Genomic DNA, 21,496 nt, shown 5'->3' on the forward strand with positions numbered 1-21,496 from the left:
TAGGTCTCTACCATTAGATTCTAAACAGGTTAAACTGTACGATTATTCTATGTGTTCTATAGTTAAACATTACAGGAGGTGACTGCATTAAAAACAGGAGTGTTATCTTTGTGGGAAACTGGATGAAGTCAGGGAGTATTGAGGGTAAAACAAAGCTTAGTTCTCATGTCAAATGCCCCCTAACCCCTCTACACGCAGCATCAAGTCCTCTGGAAAACAGTCACCACTTTAGACTTTTAGTTCTTCAGTCCATATTCTTGACTAATCTCAGGAAGCTGCAGCAAACAGTGGTCACTGATCTGTATAATACCATCCACATTGTTATACAAACCCCAGTTTATCACAGTGAATGAGAGTGGACTGATCTGGCATCCTGCCAAACTGAGGCCTCTGCAGGTGAATGTGGTCACTTGTTTTCAGTTGGTGGATCAGAAGTTTTTACCACCTCGCTACCTGGCGTCAGTGGATGTGTAACAGTGTGAATCACTCCTGTGTGGTTGTGGCCACCTTTGCCATGTGAAAACTGAATCATAGACGTCCTTATTTGGCCTTCTTATAGCAGAATTAAAGTTACATTTTAATGCCCACAAGTTTGGTTATCCGGGAATAGCTACTTGATTGTTAAAGTCTGAGGCAAAGTTCAGCTAAAATAAACAGTGATGTTATAACTCGTAAAACGGGTAGGTATGAGGTAATGTGCCCTCCTGGAACAAAGGTGTTTGTGAAATAATACGGTGACTCATTCAGGTGAAATGACAGTCCATTTTATTGTTTCAGAACACAGCAGGCTACAGCAACCAGCTCCACCCACTACCCCACCCCTCTAGTAACAGCAGACCAATAAGATCCCTCCTCCACCTGGTCCTTTCTCAGCCACACCCCTCCAGCTCGGTCAGCTACACCCCCTTTGGAACAGCAGAGACACATCAGTGTCCACCTTTAAAGCAAGAAAATAGCTTGATATTTGGACCATGATTTCCAATTCATGTTTTTTTATACAAAAGCTACACAATGTTACACTTGATCATCAGAATACAATTCAACTGATTAACTTTAGTGTTTGGACACCATTTAAAATGTGATCAGATTCTTTACTTTGATGGAGCATTACCACTAAAAAACTCAACACTACCAGAGACTTAAAATACAGGGACTGCAAAAACAAGAGATGAGTATCATAATCAGAATAATGGAAAAAGCAAGCTAGAATCAGTTTGTACCATTACAGAGTTGAGGAAAACAGAATAAAAAAGTAAAACAACCAAAGGAAGTAAAAATGTAAAACAAAATACATAAAAGGGTTTTTCAGAAAATTAAATGTTGAGTTTAAAATCCATGTGTCATGTCAGGATTTAAAATCAGCCCTCCGCCAGGCTGAGAGACCAGAACCGCATTTAAATCTAGTTTGTCCCAATGGAGTTCCCATAGACAGGAAACTCTGCTTGTTGTTGTTGAGTCGTCTTCAGGCACTTTCTGAAACCCCGCCTCCTCCATATGGGCGAATCACGATGCAGGTTCATCCAGATCACATGATACAGCTGCAGAGGGAGGAGAGGGACAGGAAAAGAGGAGGAATGATGGAAAGAACAGGGAGGTAAGAGGAAGGAGACAGGGCAGAGGCGTTGGTTAAGACCACACACGCAGATCAAACATAGTGTAACATCACACACACACCACATCACACAGCTTTGTAATTAGGAGCAGTCTGAACATGCAGCAGCCACAGTGAGTAAACCCACTCCCCCTCCCCCCCTCAGATATTTAATCCAGACAGAAACCCTCCACAAAGTGTCTTTACCGCTACATCTGGTCTGAAACATGGCTCTCATTTACAGCTCACACACGGCCAGTGAGTGTGAAGATATTCTTACCTAGTAGAAAGTGTAGTGTAATGTTGGTCTTGGTATTTACAAGTCGGTATCAAACCAGGCCAGTTGGTTGGAGTCACCAGGCGGCAGGCCCTCTATCAGTTCCTGGGCGTGTCCCAGGTCAGGCAGCCCCTCTACAGGGGGGTAGTCCTGGCCAGGGTGGTGGCCCCCGCCCAGATCGTGGTCCATCATGGGCTCCATACCCATCGTGTCCCCTCCGTAACCCCCTGAGTGGAAGGAACGGTAGCTAGGGTCTGGGGGAGGGAGGAGTGGGTGGAGGAGAGGCAGGGGAAGCAGAGCAGTTGTTAGAAGCAGGTTAACAAACCAAGCGGTCACACAGTAGTACGATCATTCAAACACAGCAACACAGCACACTGTCCTCCAGCAGACTCAACTATCTGTGAACTGAGCAGCAGTTTAGCTGACAGCTGGAGTTTGGATCGCTCTGTGGATGTTTCAGAGAACACCGGCCTCTGCGAATTCAAGAGTTTGTTTTCATTTGGCCAAGAGCCAGTAAATATGTTCATGCTGGAGGGACGGAGAGCTGGGCAAATTAAAATAAACAGCTAACCCTCACCCCTCCGCCTATTGATCAGTACACAGTCCAAGGTCCTGATGCACCGAGTACATTGAGAAGGCCGACTGACAATAACTATAGGCAGCAGTGTTGGATCTTTAAGAGCCACCTGTGTTCTGCTGACTGACAGCAGGGATAAAAATCTCCACCAACTCAAGTATCAGGACCTTTAACAGCCAATCCGGTCATCAGTGGTAATAACGATGGACAGATGAGCTCAGGCATTGGACTGTGACAAAATCTGGTTGTTTATCAACTAAAGGGGGGCTGGGAGGTTTCAGAGAGAAACAGGAAGAACAGACACTGAGCTGATTTTTCTTTAACTAATTGAAATATAAACTGTTTTTGTTGCAGCCTCGCTGCTCTGGTGTTTGACATTTTTATCCCTCCTGTGTTTCTCTGGGGAGCCCTCCCAGCCAGGCAGAGGTCAGGAGGTGACTTACCTTCCTGTCTGTAGCCCAGAGGCTCTCCCTGAGCTCCAATGTCCAAACCCAGGTCTCCAGTCTGCAGAGATACACAGAAGAGGATGAGCAGGGTTGCAGCAGTTAATGAAGCAGGCCTTCATTTAAATCTTGAAGTGCACTAACATCCGACGGTTTTGTAACCAATACACTGATTAGCAATTTTAGAATTTGAGAGCTTCATACCTCATTCCAGGCCATGGGTTCTGTCCTGAAGAGCGAGCTGGTGAGCTCCACAGAGAGGCGTTTCTTGTAGTCTTGAGGTTTGTCCTCCGACATACGGAACAAAACTGCTGCAGCGTAGGTGGCTGAGGGGGAGAGATGACAGGTCAGTCATAACAACTATCTGCAAATAAAGCAACAGCTATTACAGAAGAGAAAAATAAACCAGGTATTGCCAAGGCTACAGTAACATTAGCGTTTCCCTGCAAAACAGGCATTATTAAAGAGCCAGAGTTGTCTCGAATCCTAAGCACTCATTTCTAGGGCCGACCAGCTCTTTTGAACATCTGCGTAGCTAGAGAGTATCCATTATGTAAATAGTGGGTTTCTGTGAACGTACCAACTCCTTCGTTGCGGCTGTGCAGCAGCTCTGTGAGTGGGGCGGTGGCTCCCTCAGCCTCGATGGCCTCAGCAGCCTCTTTGTCCTGGGCCAGCTCACACAGGACGCCTGCTGCCACACGCTGGATGTTCTCAATGGGAGAATACAACAGCTGCACACAAACAAGACACAAGATTACTTAGAATGATTCTCAGGACTCCAGTGCTTACATGCATGATCTGTAAGGATGCAACAAGCAGAGATTCGTGGAAAACTGATAAATGTTTTTACCTGTACAAACAGTGGAATGGTGTTGAGTCCTCTGATGACTATTCTGTTGTGGACGTCTCTGGCGAGGATGTGAAGCGCTCCTGTGCAGCCCTCCACAATCTCCTCCATACGAACGCCCTCCTGATAAACAAAAAAAAACGTCAGTTGAGTTTTAAACTGTATGCATCCCTCTAGGACCTTCCTAACATGAGCAGGTAGTGGTGGAGTTCATGTTTAAGTCATGCTGGGTATTTCTGCGTCTGTGTGGGTGAAAAGATGGCAAGGCACCACAAAGCTGCATGACCCATTAGTAATGTCATGCTGGGGTTCGATTTGGAAGTGTGTGTGTTCACAGAAGTGTTAAGAGTGCGTCTGTTCTTACCACAAACTGCTGCTGCGTGCCTCCCATGCTGGTGCGTCTCTGTGTGTCTTGGTGTGCTCTGACCAGCAGCTGAACCAGTCTGGGGATGGCTCCCTGCTCCCTCAGAGGAGCGTGGTTTGCAGGGCAAAGCGCCAGGTTACGGATCAGACCCACTGTAGCCTGATGGACAAACACATTTCATCATCAATAAAGCTGTTTAAAATGTCATCCAATCAGGAATTAAGCTAAAACTTATACAGTTTATTTGTATTTGCATGATTTATTAATATGCATGGTTCTTTTTTAAATTGGAATAGTCGTGACAGGCCCCTTGTGGATTGTGTAATGTGGGACTAGCTTTGTTTCCATCCAGAGCAGAACTCTACAAATGCTTATTTCATGTGTCCATCATTAAAAATGCACTACTAGAGGCCAGTGCTCAGGTGTATTCTGCTGCTGCTACATTGGACTGGGCCAAAACAAGCAAGATACAAGTTAAAGCAACATCGAGCTGTAAAACCGAGTCATGGTGTGGTCGGATGTAAACTCATTCACACTGGAAACATGAGCGTCTGCCACGTCAGCAGACCTCAATACTGGCAGACTGCTGCGGGCATGTCCATGTGTGTGACTGTACCTTAATGAGTGGCCAGTGTGATGGCGGGTGCAGTAATTTGACGACCACAGGCAGGCCGTAGTGCAGTCTGACAGCATTCTGTGCCATCTCGGCGTCCTGGTGTCTGGATGTGAGGTGACGCAGGGCACAAATAGCCGGTTCTGTGATGTCTTCTCTGTCTCCGGCCCGCAGCACTGTGCGAACCAACGCCTCGATGCCTCCAACCTACAGAACAGATGGCATGCAGATTAATTGATACAGCAGAGATTTGAGATGCACCCAGACAGTCTGACTGGATGAATGATATTGAAACGCACATATTATATTAACAGTAACATTTTCACTTTGACTTTTCTGAACATTAACCGTGTGGGTGCTCACCTGGCAGACCATCATCTTGTTCTTGTAGTTGTTACAGGTCAGGTTAGACAGGATGCCAGCAGCACAGGTCACCACGTTGATGTCATCACTGCCGAGCAGCTGGACCAGAGTTCCTAACAGACCCTCCATTCCCTCCTGCAGACAGAGAAGGAAAGATTGATGAGTAAACAGCATCAAGGGCACTTCAGATAAAGTGAGAAATAAAGCTTCCGATTTATTTTTAAGTTGAATATAGATAATAAGGGTCAGATCTCATCACCTGTTTGGTGGCAGCATCTGATAAGTTCCTGAGAGTCCAGAGACAGTTCTGGACCAGTCTCTGACTGGGGTCTGTCAGGTGGAGTCCCAGAGCCTGCATGCCTCCTGGACACAAAATAGAGAGAATTCCAGATATTACCACACATAAGTCTTAACATTAAAATTCATTTTGTACCACTTTGCAGTAGTTGTATTCAGTTAGAAATGCATTTAAAATAAGCAAAAAGGAAGACCCTCAACCATGAATACACAGCATGTAAATAATATAAAATATTCACCATAAAATTTGGTGTTTAAGACGCACTTTGAATACATTTATTTTCATCTATAAAGTGGACTGTGACCTATATACCGATGAGACCAATATACCAGTATAAAATGAAAGCGGTATGTTATTGTGTGACTGTATTTTTCCCAGACGATGGTACTACCCGGTTGTGAAGTAGTGACGTCACATCGCCACATTAAACTGTTTCCGGGTCCAAGCTGCTACAACGTCTCCTACTTACAATATGCTGCAGTGCTGTTTTGCGTTTTCCTCGCTGTTTTAAGTGAGGAAAGCTAACTTGATTGTTGCTAACGCTTCGTCACGGAGAGCAAACATACCTGCTTCTACAATGGCAGGCTTGTTACTGGAGCAGACCGACAGGACTTTGAGGACTCTGCTCGTGGTCCACAGCAGCTTCTCGTAGGTGTAAGTCCTCATAATGTTGACCAACGCCTGGGGGCCACCGCTGGCCAAGATTATCAACTAGAGAGGACAAAAAAAGGAAGGTAAGGGGTTTTATATTTTCTCATGACGGCCAATTTGGCATTAGGAGTACACTAGGCACTTTCACCATCTTCCCCTGAGCGCTTACTTTGCTCTCCTGGTTTCCGTAGGCCAGGATCTGGAGGCAGTCAGTGGTGATGGCCAGGAACTTGACGTTGGTCTTGTTAAGCAGAGCCACCATTTTCTGTAGACCCCCGGCTAAACGGACGGCCATCTTGGCTCCTTCCTGGTGCAGGAGGAGGTTGTGGAGGGTGGTGATGGCGTAGAAGAGGACAGAGTCCACTGGTGAGCTGCAGAGCAAACAGGCTTATTAGTTTCTGCTCCACTGGGAAATAAGGACAATTAGATATTAGATTAGGTTTCTCAGAGCTCCTTCTTCCCAACATCCTCTGCCTTTGAAGAGTTTACAGGCAATTACAATCCCATGATTCCCTCATCACAGTTTATAGGCTTGTGTCATTAAAAATAGCCATTTAATAATACAAAAAATGGTGCTTATGCTGAGAGAAAAATGCTGCTACATTGCTTCCTGCCTTTCTGCATTGGTGAGCTGCAGGACATGAAATAAATAAAAGAAAAAGAAACACCAATCCAAATCAAGTATGCCTCCATCCTTTCACATACCCGAGCATTTTAACGAGGGCTGGGATTCCTCCGGACTTGAAAATAGCCAGCAGACCCTCTCTGTGGTGGGACAGGTTGTGGAGTGTTCCTGCGGTGCAGCGAGCTGTCTCCACATCGTTTGTGTTTTGCATGGTCCTGACGATAGCAGACACCATCTGAGGGGAGCGCATGATGGCATGGCGGGAAGCTTCTTTCTTTGAGAGCTGGTGGACCATCACAGCCGCTTTGTTTACTACAACCTGAGGGGAGAGAACACGTGTTAGATTATAGTAAGGAGAAGAATCATGATTTGAGATCCAAAACTGAGCTTATAATGGACACATACCTGGTCCTCATCGTTGAGCAGTTTGGTGAGTTCTGGGATGGCTCTGGTTGCCAGCTCAGCGTCGTCTTGGTAGTTGATCAGATTGACCACAGCATGTTTGAGCATTTGCGAGGGCTCTGCCAGCCTCTGGACGTTGGTGGGGTTTGCGGCGTCGTACTGTGTAGAAGGGATCTGCATGCCCTCCTCCAGAGTCTCTGGGAACATTGCGGCACGCACCCGCTGGGCACGTGTCATGGCGTACTGACCATCTATGTCTACAGGAGACACAAGCGCAGATGTTCGGTAACATTAGTTTTCAATCTGCTGGAAGCAAGTTTCAAAAAATAACGTGCAGCGAAAAGATCTGCTTTAAAAGATCCGTATGACCCACCTTGTACTTGTTCCTGGGCGAAGTTCTGGTTGAAGCCCTGCTCCCATTCGTACATGACCTGGTTGTCCACATCGTCTTCTTCTGGGTTGCCCTTCCCGCTGAGGGAGGGGGCGGTTGTGGTGGCTCCTGAGTGGATGCCTGAATCCAGGTAAGACTGTTGCTGCCAGTGACTGACTGCAGCCTTACGGTCCGGCTCCATGGCCATGTCCAGCTCCATCAGATCAGCTGCAATGAGACAAAGTTCAGAAAATATCTGTCAACAAATGTAACTTCATAAGAGAAACTGTTATTCTCTGCCATTACAGTGCCTGCAAATATTACAAATAACTATATGAATATTAGTTATAAATAAATCAGAATTCTACATGAAGTGTTTAAAGTCTTGAACCTTCATGTTTACACTTTGTAAGTCTTTATTATAGTAAAATATGCTCCTCATGCTTTTGTTTTCATACATTTCATACTTCACTGAAGTGTGATTTACCAGCTAAGGTGTCTTCAAGCATAAAGTGAGATTTCAGGTGCTCCAAGTTTCAAATTGAAATCAATAACTAATTCACTTTGCTCTAATGAGAACATAAATCTGCAGCAGGAGAGGCGACTTTCTAACTGCAGCAAAGTTTAACACATTGTTTACTCGTCAATATGTCTGCAGCTCTTATTTCTTACACTCAGACAAATGAAGAAATGGAAGCCGCACTTAGCAGGAAGGTAAGTGTGTGTGTGTGTGTGTGTTTGACAATAATGGGAAAATGGTAACTCACCCTGGGAAGCCATGTTCCTTTCTCAAACTGCGGCCAACACAGCTTCCTGATCTGAAACAGGGAATACAAACAGTTAGTCAAAACTCCTCTGTGGCACCTCATGCTATATCATTCCTGCCTGCCCTCTGCTCTGCTCACTGCCACTGCTCCTTCCTTGCTCTCAATCATCAGGCATTTTACTTTAACACAAAGACTAACGCAGAGGTAACAACCGAAAGTTTCTTTTCAACCTCCTCCACCATTAATTTCTTTCCTGCCTCCTCCCTTTTTTGGATTTCCTCTTCTGTTGAAGCCAGACATGCAAACAGCAGCAGTTCACACACACAAACAAAGGAACCATTAAGTGTAGCAGCTAGCAACTATTTAGGTGAGGAAGGACGGGGGAAGTGGAGCACTGGGTGGAGCGAAAAGGAGGAGGGAGGAGGGCATACACATTCCTGAGCTGGCTTTGAAGCTGAAACCACACTCTGCAGGAAAGTAAACACAGGCTATGGCAGGAGAGAGGCAGAGCGAGGCAGAGGGGATTAATTCAGGAAAAAAAACGAGCAAAATTGAAACAGAGGAATTTTCAATTCATAGTCAGAGATAAATGTTATGACAGTAACACTCAAACGCAGGAAATGGGGAAAATGTAGAAGAAAATCCAGGATAAAATGAGACAGCACACAGGAGCCGTGTATCCACAGACTCAGAAATCCTTTTGTCAAAACCTTTCAAAATAAATCTGTTGTTCGTCCTTAATGAATTCTACAGCAAAGTAGAGACTAAATCCTTTTCACTCACGGCACACCAGTCTGGACATGTTTCAATACTAAGAGGCTCACAGGAGGAAAGCACGGGTATGGTGAAATAAGAGTCATAAACTGATTCATACCTTTCTCGAGAAAGTACAGGTGACTAATAACCCGCTAACCCCAAACCACTGACGAGACTTTCCTGCAGAGGATTAACCAAGTTCAAACCACAGACGAAACCTACATCTCGCATGAAAATATACAAGACTACACATTCTATAAGGCCTTCTGCTGCCTGACCTTCATTTGACATGGGAACTGTTGTTTTGTCAAGTGCCTAATTACATTGTCTTCATGTGCATACATTTGTTCAGCACCATTAACACTAAATGAAGTACAACTAAAATGCATTTCTCGTCCGTCTGCTTGCTGTGTTATGCTGATGTTGAAGCATCTTATGCAAGAGTGGTAGAGGTAATTGAGTGTTGGGGCCACTTCACTCCAGCCATGTTTTGGCAAACTATGAACTTGAAATTGCTAAAGAAACTTCCTCTGAAGAAAAGTCAGGACCATTTTTATTTGTCCAGTGCAAAGTAAATGTGTGCGATTCAAATTCTGAACACATTTTTTTGCTGCAAGGCTTGATGCAACAGATGTGATGCCGAGTTACCGCTGTAAGGTCAGATGTAGCGACAATGGAAACTTTGATGTTTGAAAGAAATTTTTAAAACGGCCATGAGAAATATTTCCTGATATTTCATCTTTCGGTGTGATTTTTCAAAAGAAGCACGCTGAATTTTGAAGGTAAGGACATAATTTTTGATTTCTGAGGTTGTAAAAGATCAAAACAAAAATGTGACAAATCACCTCTTGTCGGTAAAATAGCCAATTAAAAATGTGTCAAAGACTTGTGCTGCACAGGGAAAACAGTTCCATCAGACTGGTCATTAAGTGAGCCAGAGATGATGCACACAATAGCAACTAGAGAGTAATATCTCAGCCAGATCCCTTAAAATTAAGCTTCTCTTTTCAGGAGGTGAGTTAACTTTTGGTTTACATGTTAGAGAAGATGCTACCTCACAACCTGAATAGTGATTATTATGTACCTAGAATTTAATCACTATTGTTTCTGTAGAGAATCATCTCTCTGGTTTGTAGTTTAGCTTGTCTGATGCTGGAGTCTACCTTTGGTGTGTTTTAACACCTGGAGATGTTTCCACTGTTTAATACTATACATAAGTCAGAAAAGGGGCATATTTGAGGAATATTGGTTGGTTTTGAACATTGGTGACCAGCTGTGTACCTATCAAACACTGATTCAAAGCACTGCTTGGTGAACTAATGCTTACAAATATCATCCATAGAGATGTTTAAAAAGCTGCATATTCTAGTTCTTTGTTCCATGTGTGTAATATCTTTTAGGAGACTCATTTTCTCCTGTCTGCAGAAGACCTTATTGAAAGGGATCCAAAATAATTACATAATTGAATCAGATGGAAGTGAATGTTTAACAAGCAGAGGAGGACACACAGAAATGCACAACAGACACACATGCAATGGTAAACAGTCTTGCCTGAGAGGCTCTGAATGTGTAGGAGTTTGTGGAGTTATATGGCGCCCGATATGTAAATGCAGCCAAGGATAGCTAAACTACTGCTCTGGATTACTTCCCTCCTCTGGCACCCACACTGCCCCAGCTCAGCTGTGTCATTAAAGCTCAATCTTGAGTCAGGCTCCAAGACTGCTGCTTCTAACCACAAACGCACCAACTCAAATGTACTGTTCACACACCATCCTCCCCAGCTTTGCAGGCCTGCCCTCACATAACCTACCCTGCCCTAATGGCAGCCATATGTCCCATACAAAGCAGCATACAAATCAAACGTTCAATCAAAGCGCACTGTGGAACCATTTATCAGCCACACTGGTGGAAAATGTGGGTCTTTACATCTGGCTTTGAAACTGAGCCGATGGTTGTTTTTTGATGGGTAAACAGGCAAAGTCTGGTCTCCAACTGAGACACACAACTGGCTGTTTTTCCACAAAAGGCGAACTGACAGTTAAACAAAAAACAGTTAAGGTTCCTAGATATCAGGTTATCAGCCCGGACACAAAAACTCTTCTTTGAAGCCAGATGTGAAATGCCATATGAAGACCTGTCAGGAGTCCAGCTAAAAGCCAGAAAACTGAAGCCAGATGACTAATGAGTGACACACCAGTCTGATGTCTCTCTTGGCTGCAGTATGTGGGATGAATTGGGGTATAGGCTACAGGAGGAAGTCACATGAAGCCATGGTTGGATATGTATTTTATAAATGCATTTTATCTTTTCAGTACACAGTAACGTGCGTGTGGAGATGAAGGTAACGTGCATGGCCACAGGCACATAAGTCCTATAAAGTAAAGTGTAACCACAGCACCACAGTCCCAGGACAAAACTCAAATGACAGGCTCAATGTTCCAGCACAGAGCAGGATGGCCAGGAATAGACGACTTCAGTCTGCCTTGTATATAGTAAAGAAAAACATGCAACTGATAGAGATACGTTTCCCCTTTTTTTTTTACAAACACTATCAATTTTAAATTAGTTTACATGCAAATGTTGTATTTTTTTTAAAGATGGAAGGCAAATGTTCCCCGCACAAAAAGTAGTACTGTTATTTATACAAGTGTGTTCTTTATTCTACTCTTCATGGCTATATTTATATAAATCACGATATATTGCAATGTATTGAATTGTAACCCTGTATTGCATATATGTACATAGGGCCTATTGTACTGCCAAAACTTTGCTGAAACACAGCCATAATAGAGAGCCAGGGATCATCAGTGTGAACAACACATGAAACAAGAACAAATGTGAAACTCAACAACTACTTCTGTGTAGAGGTTTGATTCTAACATTAGATATAAATATATAAAAAGTCCAATAATTTCAACTATGAAACATTTTTCTGCAGGAGACTTGGTTCAAGATTCCTACCCTTTACTTGAGAGGAATCATCAAATGTTTCCACATGTGGCTCTTGCAGAGAGGGCATCTCTGTCAGGGTTAGGCACAGACCCAGATAAATGAAAACTACCGTTCGGTAACTTCATCAACTCACACCAATTAGCCAAAAGAGATCAGAAGCTAGCTATGCAAGCATGAAAGAAATCTGTAAGCTACGTGGGAAATCCTGCATTTCGTATCAACTTCAATCAAGAACAAAATTCAATTGCAGTAAGACTAAAAACAGCATCACTACACTGTGAAACTTTAAATAATCCAATCATAGGAGGGTTGAAAATCACATTTATCCATGGCTGGAATTGAATGCAGCTCAGCACAAATAACCCTATCCCATTTCCTCTCAATGAAAAGGGAAAACAGCCAGTCTGTCAGCACATTTGAGCCAGGTGAGCCTCAGGGTCTTCATTGTGTAAAGACGGGGTTTCATGTTGCCATTAAATAAATAAATCCGTGCACGAAACACTCCCTCTAAATTGCATTTCACCATTTTGACCTGCAGACATTTTTGGCTTATTTTGAAGTCTCTTCCCTGGATGCTGTGGCATTTAAATAGTTCATACAAAATTAATTTGTTCGAGGAAATGTAGAGTGCTTTGCCAAGGTTCAGGGAAAAAATATTTATAGAGAACAGGACTTCAAAAAGAGCTAAAATCTATCTCAAACTCTAGCGCAGCCCATTTCCTCTCAAGTGAAAAAACACTGGGTTCAATAGATCCATATGAGTAAATGACCCAAACAAGCTGCATTATCGGCTCCAGCAGTGAGACAGGAGCTGCCACAGGCTTCAGCGCTGGCCGCATAATGTGCAGGGTCAGCAGCACTCACTGCTGGCTGCCAACAATACAATGAGCTCAATGCCTGCAGCCGCTGCAGTGTTTGCTCTGTCTCCACTGCAAAATGATGGATGCCCATGGAGACACAGGAGCTCCAGGAAACACCTAGCAACTTTATCCTTGATCTGCTCAATATCTATCAGTCAATTTAAATAATAAAAATAAGACCGTATGGGTTGAGTGCAGTAGGAATGCTTAAAAAAAGATGCATCCTGCAAAAGAAAACGTCAAAAAGCTTCAAATAATTTATCACCTGAGCTTTAACTTAGGCAAACTGGCCTTTCCTTTCTTCTATATAGAACATAGTTTACCTGAAAAGAAATGTATTTCTGAAAAAAAGAAATCACTGTATAAATTGGTACATTAGAAAAAAGAAAAACCACAGCCCTAAAAGTTGCATACCAAATGACGCTGTACATGTGGACACAGGACACCACAGCACAGGCTCTCGGCAACAATCTTGCAGGTTATTTACCTCAAAATATACCACTACCGGTCTCGGATGTCTCAAACACCCACGCTTCCGTTGAAACATTTTAATGCACCGTTAGAAGAAAATGTTGCTGACGAGATGACATGGTTTTCAGTGTTTTCTTCCATTGTGCAATCTGATGGGGATTTTACTTACACACGTAACAGTTCAACCCATTACGAGGAACATAAGACGATGCAAGTGATTATTGGTCAATAAAAAAACAACAAAGATTTGTTGTATTAGACAAGTTATGTCAAAAAATATTCAATTATTTAAAATAAACCAGTTGAGTTAAAGGGCTTTCATCCAAATAAATCTTGATATTTAATTAGTGGAATTTAAGGATGAGAGGTCATTATCGGAAGTCGAAGTTTAACCTTTCCATTGTTTTGCTGAATCTTTTTCTCCAATTAAACTTGTGTATAATCAATGATGGGAAATTCTTAAAATCTCTCCAGCACGTCGCCTTTAGCCTTTCCAGCTCGAGCCATCGTGTCGCCTGTTTTCTCTATCGGCAGGAAGGTATGCGTAAAGCAGCGAGTTATCCAACTTTTACCCCGTGGTGACCCAACTGTCCCTCTGCTAACACCTTTGGATGTGCAAAAGACCCATGTTTAAAAAAAAAAAGAGGAAACATCTAATATAATATTTAAAATGATAGAAACCCCAGAACACACCAAACAACCCAAATAATAGTGCGCCGCTCCCCCTCCCTGTACCCCACAGCTGCTGGCTGCCCCCGACTTTCTTGACTCAGATTTCACACCGTGGCTCCTCCTCGTCTTCCTCCCAAAGCACAACGGCTGCGAGGAATTTGTCGGTCTTTGTTTAAAAGGACGAGTGGAAACAAACTCCCACGAGCCTTTGACCCAAAATACAGTTAAATATAAACCTTTAATATCAGTTTGGGGCAGTTATGTTAGCAAATGACTTGACTAACCGTTAAAATATCTTAACGGTTTTCAGTTTGACGGAGTTGTTAAAGTTCGCACTGATTGTTTGCGTTAACGTGACTTCTTCACGAGCTCTCCGGACTTCTCTTACGTTTGCTTTCTTAGTTAGAACAGATAGAGCTGCTCCACATGGCCACGATATAACGAGCTTCACACGCGTGTATTTTCACCCATTACTGAGAGTCTGTAAAGCAAAACCTGCTGCAGAAACAGCCGAAACTCAAGTAGAGCAAACATGAGTCAGTATAGTGGTATGTGGCCAGCAGTTAAACTGGGCTAATTGTAGTTATGCTAACTCAACTAGGTTATCATCGGCTAACGTGAACAACTGAAACAAGTGAGGACACAATTCTGCGTTTACTCCCAAATCCCGATTATATTTCAGATTAAACGAAAAGGCAACGAAATCCATCAGTTACATTTAGCTGACGTTAATTGAGGACCATGCGATATGACAAATAAAATCAATACACTGTTTAAAATAGGTATGTTCCCATTAGGCGGTGGCTGGCTTATCCCAAATATCAGCTGTGAAAGCAGCTGGTTCGCTAGCTGCTGCAGCAGCATCCCCGGCCGGCCCGCACACTAACAGCGTCTCCATTCCAGCTGGCTTTCAGGCAAAGCCCGGCAAGAGAAGAGGGGCAAACTGAGTGCAGCCGATAGTTTGAATGTTGAAGCCTACCCTTGTCAAAACAGGGAGTCCGTCCACTCGGATCCTGGTGAGTAAAAACCACTCAGAAACGGAAAAAAGTCGAGGAATATATGAGGACGAGCGTCAGCCGGGAGCCCTCGTCCACTCCCTCCGTAGTCTGTCGACGTTACCTTGGCCGGAACAGCAGAGACTGAAAAATGTAAGATGGCGGCGCATTTATATAGACCGGAGAACACCTCCAGCGGTCAGATATCCTACCATGCGCTTGAATAAAATAGAAACAAATATCGGATAAAAGTCAAATTCACGTCACACTCAAGCGTCTCAGCATTCAATTTTTAATCATACAAAACACAAGCATTTGTTATGAGTGTTAGTTAACTGAATGAAATAAACCAGGCATAAATTAGTGTCTACATCCTGAGTAAGGATACACAATTGAATGAAGTTCCGGCGGACTAGAAAAGGGAAATCCGATTCTTTCCCCCAACTTAAACCTTCAGGAGTGTGTGAAAAAAAATATTTTTTCACCTTTTCAGAGTGAGTTAGAGACTTTCATTGCATACTGCACTCGTAGTCCCTTACCTATAAGAACAAACCTCACAGATTTAATAACAACAATAAACGCAGTAATGGAAAGTTCCATGAGACAAAGTTTAGGTTCCATTTGAGCTATCATACATATATTTGCTACTCAAAAAGCTAAGAGATGCTAAGTGTCTCATGATAAAACACAATAATAAACATTTAAACAACAAAAAGAGATTGTTTTATTACACTTTCAGTCAATCAATACATACTGAAGACTTGTCCACTTGTTTTGTCTGAAAAAGAGTGTTTGTGGATTAAATTGAATCTCACAAGCTAAGGAAATAGTCACGGAATCATTACCACTGTTTTCATAATTTGAATCAAAGAAAAAGGAGTTCAGGCAGTTGTGCGATAGACTTAATTGATAAAACATTGCACACATTGGTTAAAGGATAAGTTCTTTGAAATATGGTAGAATTAGATTAATCATTTTTCTCAGCTCCATTAGGAGCAGATTCAGTTATTAAAATGATTTGTGATCTACTTGCGCGGCTGAGTGAACAGTGTGATCTCCACTTCATCATGAGATCACAGTGTTGGATATTAATTTTCTGATGACTTTCACTAAAGCTCAATAATAAGTAAGCTGGCGGATCGGCTACATAGGAGATTTAAATATGCATCACAGTATTTGGTTTCATCTCTGTGTTGTAAAAGGTGCAGTGCAGGTAAAGTGCTACCTTCACTGTCCCTTCTTTCAACAGCTAACAATATCCTGGGCAAACAAAGGTAAATCCTCTCTTGTCATCTGCCTGCTGGCGCTTTCATTCACCTTTATTTACAGTATGTGGGTGGAAGAGGTGACCGAAAGCCAACCTAATTCAAAACAGTCACTGCTGCAGTCCCTGGATGGGATATACTGGAATTTTACCAACACACAGCCAGTACACAATGTGTGAGCACATTACCCAGAATGAGTCCACCCTGTATCATTAGATTGCAACATGGAAAATTACCGTAACCAAGCACGATAGAATCTTTTTTGGAATAACTTTCAAACCACAGTGAGAATTACTGCTGTCACTCAGTTTAATACACAGATATGATTTGTGGAGTCGAATGGCGCAGCTCATGGAGTCACGTGATTTCACAGGAACATGCTGATATAACCAAGCAGGTACGAAGTCACAGCACAGAGAGTGACTACAAGAAAACAGAATGACGTAACATACAGGGCGGCAGATATTCTGATATATTCCAAAACATACATCAGTACAAAAGTAGATAATGGTTAGGAAACAGGCCGGTGACCAAAAGTTGTTTTGGAAATCTGAGCAGGATAATGCACTTTTGTTTTCCCACTCAGAACGAGCTATTGTCCTCGAGCGAGGCCTTTAGCCACCAACATTTCAAGTATGTATTCTATACACTAAAGCCTTTGGTTGTGGGTGCTAAGATCAAATATATCAAGACACCATGAAAACTATATCCCTGAACACAGAGAGAGGTACATGCAGTGTCCGACATGATCATGGTTGTTTTAGATTTGATTGATTATATGTATTTGTTCCTTTTGCGGTTTGATTGTGGCTGTAATCTCAACGGCATTGAAAATGAGAGAAACCTCAATGTCCTTCAAAGAATAAATAAAGGTTTGAAATGAAAAAAAAAAAGATTGTCATCCTTAAAGCAGTTTACCTGCTCACAAGCACAATCTCTTGTAAAATAGAGGGCGCTCATGAGAGGAAGGCATATCAATCTGTTCATGAAATCATTCTCATTCTGAAAACACTGCTGTTTATATGTATTCTGGTAATTATAATTGATGTCTTACATTTTTTCCCCCCACCTTGAATGTATAAAAACACAAAAATCAAGCTAGCATATATTAGACAACAAGTATTTCCTTTAAATCAGGTGTTTTTTATTGCACATGTTGAGTTGTACTGAACTGTGGACTGAAACAATGTTAACCCATCAGAAATCAAAATGCATGATTACATATAAAGTATTTCTCTCCACAGTATACAGACCTTTCAGTATAAAAACGTCTGTTTGTTATTTATTATTAATCAAAACTGTATGCTATTTTTGTCGCTCAGTGCTTGTACTTATAGTAAAATCCTAATGAATAAATAATGTGAATAAATGTCCTTAAAGAAAAAAGCAGCAGGGACTGACAGTGTGTCATGAGAGGGTGCAGTAAAGTTTTAATCTCAATATTCTTCTTTGGCCAAGGGGCCGCATTAAGAGCACAGAGCTTAACAATGTGACTTCATGTTAAGTGTAATCTCTTATGTCTGTGAAAATTATTCTGCATTAGGCAAAGTGTCTCTGCATCCAGTGTGTCTCTGACAAAGATCTCACTGATCAGCAGCCTCTGTTTTTATGTTTGTCAGATCATAAGAAAACAGATCACATTCATGCATTTTCATCAATATTGTGCATTTTAATGTTGTTTACAAGGAATCTAATATATCCACATGACAATTCTTTCTGCATGTGAAATGTTCAATTGCGCCATGCCTGTTAAATTTAGAGCTGTCAATCACTGCTGCTGTCAAACTGAACTTGGTGATATATTTGCACTGAGCCCAACATAACAACATAATAAGTGTTGGAGGTTTAGCTGTGATTCTGTGTAGCTTATATGAACAGCAAGGTCAAGTAATAAATAGATCTATATTATCTGAAAAGGTCAACATTTCTCACCTGAACAGAACTTCAACATCGCCTGCTCAAGAGTCTTTTCTATTTTCTGTGTTTGGAGAAGTAAGACATCAAGTAAAAGGGTAAAAAGAAGCTAGAAAGCCACGATACATACACAGAGATTTTATTCATAATAATAATAAAGTATTTGGAAAAACACCTGAGAGAGGCTTGACTATGTCTTCTTTTACATTGAGTTATATATAAATGGAATTTACTGTAGTGGATTTAATTCATTTTCAGGCTTTATATGAATGCTGTGTATACTCACTTTATTTTCGTCATTTCATTGAGGAGTCACTTTAAGCACATTGGAAAGTACGAGATGTTTAACCCAATGTGGGTCACACTCAATCCTCTCTATCCTGGTTTATCAGCAGAGAACGCTCGGCTCGAGGACACGTGAGGTTAAACGTCCAATTTAGTTTGATCCCAGAGAAATCCCGCCAGAGATTAATCCACGGTGCCAGTGAAATGGCCCTTCATCCAACAGGCTGTGCTGAAAAAAAAAAAAGCACAGACTGTCCTGGTCCCAAACACACTGTGGCTTTCCAATGACCCGGTGTTGCAGCACCTCAGGGAGCCCACACGGCGCTGGTTCTTCCAGCTGGAGCGGCCGCTTCAAGCTCCATCGAGGCAGCGTGAGGGGTTCGCTGGACGAGAATCTACACCTGCAATTTATTAATAAATTCAGATTTTTATAAACACGACAGCATATATAAATAAAGCACACTGCACCCTCATTTGTTTACATGTTAAATATAAGCTTTTATAAAGGAAGTTTTTCCTTACAATAGCTGGAATACAATATATATTTATTATAAGAAGCAGAAAAATGTGACAAATTCTCACTTGCAGGGCCGACTGATTTATAGAAGTCCTGATTGAATTATTGTGTGTGTTTAATAGTAATATTTGGCTGCTATCCAACAACATGCACCATGCCAATTCAAGGTCACTTCACTTTCAGTAATCAGCTAACAGTATAAATCTGTTCCTTGGGTTAAAATAAAGCTGCTATCTTTCACAACGTCTCCGTGGAGCTGGTCACTCTTTCTTGTACTTAAGCTCTGTCTGGGTTTATAACTGAAAAGAATAATGTGAACATATTTGACTGAATAAATAGTCCCACTCAGTGTTCCCCTCGTGTGTCTCACAGTTTTGAAACACAAATGGGCCAAAATAGATTCTACATTAAAATACATGCACGGATATACACAACACTAGACATTGTATCTTGCCTGCATCACACACACACACACACACACACCTTAACAGAACCAATAATTATCATGACTTAGCCTACTCTCACCCGGCTTACTATAGTGCATGACTGTGAGGAAACTGCGGGTGTGTGTGTGTGAGTGTGTCTTCTGCTCTGACTCCACAGAGGACGGACTCATGGTAACACAGAGCGATGGGTAACAGGAGTCACGCTCACAAACAGGTAAAAAACATCAAAGCTTTGGTCTCCTAGTTCACAGGTCACTTTCAAGGTTCCAACCGGATGCGTTTACATCATGTCTGAAGACTTCCATTAGAATATGCCTCTATCTGTGAATGTTTTCTACGTGGATGTGTGTGCTGCGTGTAGACAGAGCAGTAAAGGCTATCGTAGCCTGGGTGCCAGATTGTGTGTATTTTTGTATTGTTATATGCGTACAGTAGCCCACATGTGCATACCTGTGTACTTTCTTTGTCATGCATATAATAGCTTTCATAAAGCGTCCTATTCTATTTGAAGTCGAAGTCTATGTATGTGGATTTTCGCAGGTTCTGCTGTGAAACAGCGACTGCAGTAGAAATCCCAAAATCCCAGGAGAGCGAAACGCCACACACACACATACACCAGGCCAAGGCCTGAGGGGTGTGGTTCTTTTCTCTCGCTGTGAAAGAAAGGGGCAGGACGGAGCTATAGATAGGGGCAGACAAAACAAACACCCCTCTCACACAAGGACAGACACACACACACACACACACACGGACAGCAACAGCAGCGCAGGTCAGGGAGGTGGAAAAGCCAGGGCCGCATTGCAGGAATGTTTGTTTGGGACTGACGCTCTCATGAAGAAGGTTGTGACTTGCGGCCTATTTGAAAAATGGCTCTCACAGAGACGGATAATCAAACATATATAACTAATCTAGCAGAAACTACGGAGGTATAGATGGCTCAGTGTGTGACCCGTGCCAACATGTATTCTGGATTTATTTATCAATGTAATAACAAGTTGATGTCACTGATTTAGACAAAGAAAAATGAGGCCCAGTGTCTTAATTTTCACTAAAAATAGACTTTAAACTTAAAGATCCACAAAACAAGGATGAATTAGCTTTCAATCAGCTTTAAAGCAGCACTACCTCTTGATGTCTGTGTTATTTGAGTTTGTTATCCTGCATATTTCAGAGCAATGTGATTTTTTTTACACATGACATGCAAACATTGCATCAGCACAGAATACACGGTGGTGAAATGTTACACTTTTTTAGGGCAAAAACATGACCAGAACAGAGTCTAAACCAGAGAGTGGCTTTAATCAAAACTCCACATTAACCTGTTCGGTGTCACTTTTCAAAGTTGCCCGGTTGTAATCCAGCGTGTGAAGAGGAGGAAACAGAAATCCCATCCTTGAAGAAGGTGAGAGGAGGACACAGCAGGGACCAGATATTTGACTCAGACTACAGTGGGATTATGAGGATTGGGCAGTATAAGCCGATATAGGAAACAATGTGCAGAAGAAGTGAAGTGGGGCTATAATGTAATATATAGGAGGCCATGTTGAGGAGTACAGTCTGTTTTTTATCTTAAACTGCTGAGAGGAAGCTGAACAGAGAGGATGCTGTGGTGCTGAACTAATACAGGAAACTCATTTCACCGCAGAGCAGAGTGGGATTTATTGTCGTCCACACGAGACATCAAAAGCACTCCTTACTCATTTTAAAGAAAAGCCTGCATGACATTTCACCTGCCTTCTATGAATCCTGCATTATTATGACGGTAGCCTCGGCTCAGTCCCCGCATCTATACTGCATTAGCGGTTGCCATGGTAAAAGTCCTCCATCCCGCATCTATCCTGCGCAGGCAGCGAGGAAACACTCACACTGATGTCTGCAGGAGGAAATTGAGGGTCTAAGAGTCAGAAACAGCTGAAACCCAATGACAGCTTTTCACAGTAACACGGTGCAGCTGTGTGATGAGATCTACCTGTAAAATCACGCTGAGACTCCTCGCACCGTCTCCATCACACCGTTACTGCAAAGCAACAACATGGCGACTCGCACAGCAAGCCAACAGACGGGGAAGGCCGCGGTGCGTGTTCACAGCTATCTGCAGATATATCACTCTAACAGAACCTGTAACAGTGTTTTTATGATCATTTCTCTGTTCTTATTAAATACACAGACACAGAG

General features: G+C 42.4%; 1 protein-coding gene across 1 annotated transcript; it reads right to left on the bottom strand.

Moving 5' to 3' along the window:
• Positions 1 to 748: 748 nt before the first annotated feature.
• ctnnb1 (catenin (cadherin-associated protein), beta 1) lies at positions 749 to 15,019 on the bottom strand. The gene is made up of 17 exons (XM_069655544.1): positions 14,879 to 15,019; positions 8,189 to 8,239; positions 7,425 to 7,649; positions 7,055 to 7,308; positions 6,730 to 6,968; positions 6,194 to 6,395; positions 5,940 to 6,084; positions 5,335 to 5,438; positions 5,076 to 5,210; positions 4,716 to 4,919; positions 4,100 to 4,258; positions 3,739 to 3,858; positions 3,469 to 3,619; positions 3,093 to 3,214; positions 2,889 to 2,949; positions 1,872 to 2,122; positions 749 to 1,538 (listed from the first exon to the last, which is right to left on the bottom strand). The coding sequence occupies exons 2-16, from the start codon at positions 8,199 to 8,201 to the stop codon at positions 1,908 to 1,910; spliced, it is 2,349 nt and encodes a 782-aa protein (XP_069511645.1). The 5' UTR covers positions 8,202 to 8,239; positions 14,879 to 15,019; the 3' UTR covers positions 749 to 1,538; positions 1,872 to 1,907.
• Positions 15,020 to 21,496: the final 6,477 nt, after the last annotated feature.

This window comes from Semicossyphus pulcher, unplaced genomic scaffold (genome assembly GCF_022749685.1).
Source record: "Semicossyphus pulcher isolate SPU_LCO1_2020_fin unplaced genomic scaffold, fSemPul1.0.p SCAF_9, whole genome shotgun sequence".
Taxonomy (NCBI): Eukaryota; Metazoa; Chordata; class Actinopteri; order Labriformes; family Labridae; genus Semicossyphus; species Semicossyphus pulcher.